The 7,835-nt window shown below is 34.5% G+C and overlaps 1 protein-coding gene across 1 annotated transcript in view; it reads left to right on the top strand.

Moving 5' to 3' along the window:
- The first annotated feature begins 901 nt into the window (after positions 1-901).
- LOC102593769 (sucrose nonfermenting 4-like protein) overlaps positions 902-7,835 on the top strand; it is a 15,455-nt gene continuing 8,521 nt past the window's right edge. The window contains exons 1-6 of the mRNA XM_006344571.2: positions 902-1,635; positions 1,900-1,987; positions 4,337-4,516; positions 5,125-5,232; positions 5,358-5,417; positions 6,288-6,377. Of these exons, the coding sequence (XP_006344633.1) occupies positions 1,511-1,635; positions 1,900-1,987; positions 4,337-4,516; positions 5,125-5,232; positions 5,358-5,417; positions 6,288-6,377 (651 nt within the window). The 5' untranslated portion in view covers positions 902-1,510. The remainder of the gene's footprint in view (positions 1,636-1,899; positions 1,988-4,336; positions 4,517-5,124; positions 5,233-5,357; positions 5,418-6,287; positions 6,378-7,835) is intronic.

Genomic DNA, 7,835 nt, shown 5'->3' with positions numbered 1-7,835 from the left:
ATAAAAAAACTGCATGAAAATATACTTTAATATTTATTTCGGTAATGGGAAGATATTGTACTATTTAGAATGGGATTAGAATGTAAAAATGATATAATTATTGAATTTTAAAATATCTCAAAGGTAATTTAAATAGGTAATTATCGTAATCTTAAAAGAAAAAAGAGTGATGAACTTGTATTACCGAATATTATATCAAAACAAAGTTTAATGTATCTAGATCGTATTATCGAAGCAAATTTTAAAATACGATTTTTAGTATCTACTTTTAACTACTGATTACCGAATTACCAAATCAAAATTTAAAAATTTGATACTTGGCACAACAGTCAAAAGAGGAATAACAAGTTAAGTAAGTACGCATGAGTATGGAACCCAAAATTCACACAACATACCAAGATGATCGCTTGTGAAAATCCTCGATCTGGACCAGACATGTATATATGGTCTTCTCGAGTCCCCTATGATTTCCTCCGTTTGTGTGACCCACTGTTCGAGGGAGTTGCATAGGTTCTAGATCTACTTTTAACTATTGATTATCGAATTATGATATCAAAATTAAAAAATTCGATATCTACTTTTCACTACTGATCACCTGAAATTTAAAAATTCTGAATGGAACACCGAACATCAACCCGCTTAATTCCAAATGATTATAACAATCATTTCTCCATATATGACCCTAGAATTAGAACTTTTAATTAATTTTCCTTCTCTTTTGGGTTGAATTTTGTTGCAAAAGTGTAATAATATAAAGAAAGTAGGCTCTAACTTCCTCCTTCTCTCTTCACCTCAGCTGCACATCCGTACACGTAATCTTTTTTGTACATGCACGCACATACATACAATTATTTCACCATTTTTTTGTTTTTCCCATCTGTCCTTTTATTTTTATTTTTTTTCTCTCTTTAACTTTTTTTTTTTTTTTGCCTTTTCTCCATAGATGATTCTCTCTTCTCCACTTTCCGCCACATTGCACACAAACTTCAAAGATCTATCATCAATGTCGATACTATCAATCCTTACTCTCAAAAACTGAATCTTTTTTTTTTCTTATCTTTTCTAATTCTGAATTTAGGGTTTTCTTGTTCTTGTTCGATTTGTACGGAAAATCTTTGGATTCACTGCAGATCAGACTTGGAATTGCATTGTTTTTGTTATATTTTGTGAATTGATGATAATTTAGAGGGTTTCGTTCATTCTTGGAAACTTGGCTGATTTTTTTTTTTTTTTGGAGATATCGGATTGAGAATTTGTGTTAGGGTTTCGATTCTGTGTTTGCATGTGTAGAATGTGAGGAGGGGTCCCCTGCTATAGCATGGAGGATCCCAGAATTGGGTTTTAATTAGAAGGTTGTGGTGATTTTTGGAAATTAGTGGGCATTGGAGAAATTTAGTTTTTGCTGATTGTTTATTTTGATTATTTATCAATTGAAGTGGAAATTCAGGCTTTTTGTTTGGGGTAGTTTTTTTTCTTTTTGGGGGTAAGTGTAAATCTTTGTGAAGGGGATATGTTTGGGTCTGGTAGTGATAGTGGGCAGAATCATACTGGGGTTGCAGGTACTGTTTTGATGCCAACACGTTTTGTATGGCCTTATGGGGGAAGAAGAGTGTTGCTCAGTGGCTCTTTCACTAGGTGAGGTGTTGATGTTCTTTTTTGTTTGTTATTTTATCTACTTTTTTTTTCCTGGTATATTTTTCGATATGATAAATCCAGTGGCGCAGTTTGGAACTAGTGCGGCAGGGTTGAAATCGTGCCTAACCCACATATGTGCTGCACTCGTATTACCAGTCCAAAACACTGGGGGCTATTCTTCTTTCTGTTATTATTCATATTTATGTTGGTTTAGGTAAGAGATTGTCATTCCTTTTTTTTTTTTGGGAATCTGGTATTATGCAGGTGGCAAGATCACATAACAATGTCACCCATGGAGGGCTGCCCAACTGTGTTTCAGGTTGTCTGCAACTTAACACCAGGATATCACCAGGTTTGTATTATATCAAGCATTTGTCAATGCCTATAATATGTAATTTGTAAAGTTTTTGGTAGCTTTCAAACAATTTGGCTGTGTCGCTGACCGTTGTCAAGAGAAATGGTTAGTAACTTCCTTAGCAGTGAGCTTTTATGAGCTGTTATTTGGTGGTGTGCAACTGTCAAATGGTAACTTCACTCAAAAAACTAGTTCTTTTATTATGTTTGAGAGGTGAAAGGGAGTAAACCAGTGTTACGCTCACTTCAGCGCTTAAAGTGTGAAGCGAGGGTCCAGCGCTTCAGGGCACTAAAGCAAGGCAAGATGAAAAAAGAGCTCTTTTTCAGCAGAAGAAGCGAGAAGTGAGGCGAGTGTGAAGCATCACTTCTATGAAAAAGCGAGATTTTAGGTCTATTTTTTTTTAAGATCGCAACGATCTTAGCATTTTTTCGGTTCTTCTTGCCATTGCTTTTCCCAATTCTAGGATTTAAAGGTAAGGTCTTCTCTTCTTCTCGTCTGCTCTTTCTTCGATTTGTTCTTTTTCTCTTTTCTCATTTGTTTTCTATTCTTCACTTCTCCTCTTTCTTTGAATTTTTTCTATTCTTCTCCTCCTCTATTAGTTTACTGCAGCTTTTCCGATCTCGCTTTTGTAATTTTTTTTAGCTTTTCGTATTTGCTGTAGCTTACAAATATTCAGTTTATTTTCTTGCTTCTGATTGTGGTGAAAATCTGTACCATTGTTATCCTAGTTCTAGTATCTATTATTCTCTCCGTCACATTTTTTGTGACACCCTTTCCTTTTTAGTTCGTCCCAAAAAGAATGTTATCTTGCTATAATTAGAAACAGTTTTACTTTAAAATTTTCCTTTTACCCTTAATGAAATGATTTACAACCACACAAATATATAAGGATTGTCTTAGACCACAAGTTTCAAAAGTCTTTCTTTTTTCTTATACACTGTGCCAAGTCAAATAGTGCCACACAAAATGGGACGAAGGGAGTATTTACTTTTTAATTTAAAAATTGAAAGAATTGCTTAATATGTTATTTCTATCGAGTTCTTGGTTTTCTTTTGTATGCAAATTTAATATTTTTTATTATTGTATTAAACTACGCTTTAGCTGAAAAAAGTGTGCGCTTCGTTACTCGCTTTGGTGAAGCGATCCCTTATCGCTTTTTCCTACTTCTCGCTTTCCAAAACACTTGAGTAAACTTTTCAAAGATTGTGAAGCTGGAAATTAGAAAAGTGTCTTATGAGAAGTGTTTTGTTTTTCTGGATGAAGGAGATTTATGGTTTTGCTTGATGGAGAATAGTTTGAATGTGGTGGGAGGATAATTGCAAGGAAAGATACATTTGAGTGAACTTTTCTTTTAAAGTTATGACAAATTAAACAAGATAAAAAAAAAATCATTACATCAATTCAGGAAATCCCAATGTAAACCTATACAACAGAAACTAGTGAATCTTCCAATTGTAGCATGCAAAGTCATTGTAAGCATATCAAGGAAGATGATAGACTCTTCAAATATATTCTTACCTGTATTATATTGGCAAACATCTCTGTTTCTGTGCGGATGGATTTGAACAACCACATTGAATCGTTCTAAAAACACACACACAATGAAGTAGGAAATTGAAATGTGAGTGGTTGACCTATAGAGTTTCAAAATTCTATTAATAAATCAAATTTAGTATACATTTTTCAGGGTAATTCATATTATTTGCAGACAATGAGGCAAACATTACTGCATAATCAGACACATACTTCTGGAACTACATCATAAGCACAACTTAGAACAAGATATAGAAGTGCTAAAGTTCCAGCTAATTAGGAACTCACAATTCCTAGTTCCTTTTGATCTTAGGGAGCAGCTTCCACTATTTCAGTCTGCTCTGTGCTCAAGGAAACCAGCAATCCCTTGTTACTTTATCCTCTCAGTCGACAAGTGTGTAACATACATGGCGGGGCAAAGAATAATAATCCATTTAGCACAAACCAATATGTTCATTGCTCCGTACTATCATGTTTGCAAAAGCTTATGTTTGCTTCTATTTCAGTGTAAAAAGAAATAAAGTGAAGCACGCTTTGTTGCAAATAGTTCTTTTATCATTGTTCCCTCTTCTTTTGATAGGGAATATGTTTAGCAGAGGCGAGATTTACATGTTTTTTTTTTAAATTTTTTTCTTTCAGTTCTTTTGAATTACATTTTCACCCCTCGTTTGGTTAAACATAGTTGAAATGACAGTTATATGAAAATATTAATACTTCACTTAAATTCAAGTGACACTCAATAAAAACTAGGATTTTAATAAAATGTTTTTTGTAATAGTGCAAAAATTGATTTGCCTTTTCACTTACTTGCAGTACAAGTTCTTTGTTGATGGAGAATGGCGTCATGATGAGCGTCAGCCAGTTGTAAGTGGAAATTATGGCGTAGTCAACACAATTTTCTTGCCCAGGGAGTCAGATGCTATTCCTGAACTGTTTAGTCCAGATGTGCCCGTTGGATCTAATATGGATGTCGATAATGATTTTCTTCGACTGGTAAGAGGATTAACATACCTCATATGACTAAAATGTTCTATTAGCTGATGCATTTGGCTCCTGCTCTGCTTCACTTCTACTGAATTTATTTCATATATCTTGGTACCTTTTTTGGCCCTTTTGCTTTTGCATTCTTTTTTGCCACGAGTTCGATATCCACAGGGATTGTGTGGATAAGATGTCTGGGGTAAAGGAATATTCTCAAGTGATCGAGTAGTCTGTCATTTCATTGCTATGTGACCCTAATAAAAAAGAAGAGATATTTCTGTGCGACAATTAGGTTCTGTTTTTCTCAGCTTACTTTTTTCAACATTTTTCATTGTCGTGGAATATTATGCAGAGGTTGAAACTATTGTCAATGCAATTTGTGGTCCTGGCAGAGAACATCATATTTTTGCAGTAATTTGAAAGTCTCTAATTTTTAAACTGCAGGGGAAATTTAAGACTTTAATTGTTTGAAATTTTACCTAGTAAATTGGTAGAATAGTTGACCTTTGATATTCAATATCGAGGACATCACATTTCAACAAATAAACAGTTGCATCGCAGCATCACTCCCTTTTCATGTGATGTACAAATTTGGTCACACCATCAGTTACTATGTGCAGGATGCAGTTCCACAGATATCACAGGCTGAAATAGAATTATCTCGTCAACGTATATCTGCATTTTTGTCTACACATACTGCCTATGAGTTACTCCCAGAGTCTGGCAAGGTAACTACACATTTATGTTGTCTCTATTCTCTGCCTACAAGTCCAGGATAATTATGAGAAGATGTAGTTTTTTTTTCTTTTTTATTAGTTAAGATGTAAAAAATTCCTTCTCCTTTCTTCTGTAGGTGATTGCCTTGGATGTAAATCTTCCAGTAAAACAAGCTTTTCATGTTCTCTATGAGCAGGTAAATACTGTTATACATATTGAAGACATGCTGTTATAGGCTGTAGATTTTTGAATTTATATTTTGTTTGTGTATGATCTGGCTGTCCACCTTCTGGCATTAGAATTTCTTGCTAGTTGTTTAGGTAGGCAATCATAATGAAACCGGGGGGAATGAGTCGGTCTAAAAGTGCTCGTAGTGTTTGTCTCCTTTGAGGGCTTGGAATAGTTCTTGCTATGCAATTGATTATTAGGAATGATGAATTTGTAAGTCAAAAGAAAATATTCATGGAACAATGTTTTTTTAAAGAAGAGAGACATTCTTTTTGAAAGGGACCAAAAGGAAAGTAAGACAAACAAATTGAAATGGAGGGAGTATGTGATTAAACATAGTTAGCATTTTTTAAAGAAAATCAAAATCTATAATTATAAATGTTTAATTATCTTCATAATGGAACAATTTTAAGAATAAATTTAGAATGAGGTAGGTAAAAAATGGGATAATTGAATAACTAAATATTGCATCATCATTGGGTGTGTGTGGGGGGTTTGGGGGGGGGGGGAGTGCACCACACTTTGTGACATGTTGAGGGGATTAAAATCCCCTTAACAGCAGTCTTTTAAAAACAACCATAAGTGGAATACATATTTACAAAAACGAACATTTTGAAGCAATTGATTGAATGTATATGCCATACTTCCATTTGTACGCACAAATATTGATAATGATTGTGTTGAGTTTTGGAAATATTGGGACATCATTTACTTTGTCTTTGCAATTGTAGCTCCTGCCTTCCTTTTACTGCTGTGGACAGTAATCGAATTTATATTGCTATTCATTTCACTAAGTAACAGCTTGGAATTGCTGACATCTGATTAAAGCTTATCCCAGGGAATCTCTGTTGCTCCTTTGTGGGATTTTTTCAAGGGTCAGTTTGTTGGAGTTCTCACTGCGATAGACTTCATCTTAATCCTTATGGAGGTGAGCGTCATAGTAATTCCTTCTCTCATTATATTCTTCTCTCTTTTTTCTTGATTGGAAGGTGTAACTTTCATTCATAAAACAGCATAAAAAGTTCTGATGGAATAGAAAATGATTTTGTATAATTAAGGAGTAGTCTCTTATCCCTTATTGCTTTTTGGTGCACCCACGAGATTCCTCTAAGATTTTTGTAGAAAACCATATCTTTTTGTAAGATTTTCTACTTTTGGGTATACTAGTATACGGGTGCTTTGTGCCCTCATTAATAAATTTTGTTTAATTTATTAAAAAAATGCATAAAGAGTGCAGTGAGAAGTTACAAAAAGGAAAGGCCATTGCAATCTATGTAATGAGCTAATAATGTCAAGAATAGGCAAGCTATCATTTACATCTAATGTGGTCATGTATCTACATAGTATAAGCAAAACTTTACAGTTGTGCTTGATCTTAAATACAAAATCTTCTTTCTTCGAAAAAAATCTCTAGTTTCTTTCCTTCAAATTGCCCACCAAATGGCTGCTGGGATGGTGTTCCAGAGAGAATGAGAAGCCTTCTGGATACCCCTTCCATGCCAACATTGAAGGAATGGAGATTAGAGCATCTCATACACCATCTTAGACTCAAGATGTGGAAGAGCATATACCATAACTAAGAAGTAAACTTGCAATGAAGAACAAGTGGTTGATATCCTTCTCCGAGGATATTGTTTATTGGTTTCACTTTATACTTTGCCTTGTGTCACGACCCAAAAATGGATGTGATGGCACTAGTCTTAACCCACCAAGACAAGTCAGCCTAAAACTCAATCATTACAATAAAATGCGGAAATTTTTATAATAAACTCAAAAATACCCCCAAAATCTGGTTGTCACGTGTACAAGCCTCTAAAGTATTACAATTGAATCAAAGAAAAATAACAAGTCTCATATGATATTGTTTCTAGAGTAGAACAAAATTATAAACAAGAGTAAGAAGGTCTGTTGAGTTGACAAACAACTACCTCACAAATCTCTAAGAAGCCTCAGAAAAGAAGAGAATATATCACAAAGGTTCGGGCTAGTAACCTACAAAAAATATGTAGTAGCAAGGGGTGAGTACCAAACCACGCGGTACTCAGCTAGTAAACCTCTAAACACAAGCTAAGGGGATAGAATACGGGTACTCCTTACACCCCAACTGAACCTCCACAACTACAACATGCATAAAATCAGCCCAACCTAACAGTTCACAATTCACATAGCACATATCTCAACAACAACATTCTAACAATCACATATTCTCAACAACAAGCTCAATATTCATCAATTACAATCTCCACGACTACAACTTGCTTAAAACCAGCCCAACCTAACAGTTTACAATTCACATAGCACATATCTCAACAACAACATTCTAACAATCACATATTCTCAACAACAAGCTCAATATTCACCAATCAAAGTTCCACAGAAATGCACT

Source organism: Solanum tuberosum, unplaced genomic scaffold, assembly GCF_000226075.1.
Source record: "Solanum tuberosum cultivar DM 1-3 516 R44 unplaced genomic scaffold, SolTub_3.0 scf00060, whole genome shotgun sequence".
Taxonomy (NCBI): domain Eukaryota; kingdom Viridiplantae; phylum Streptophyta; class Magnoliopsida; order Solanales; family Solanaceae; genus Solanum; species Solanum tuberosum.
Note: the sequence above shows the minus strand (reverse complement) of the source record. Positions and strands in the feature narration are given on the sequence as shown.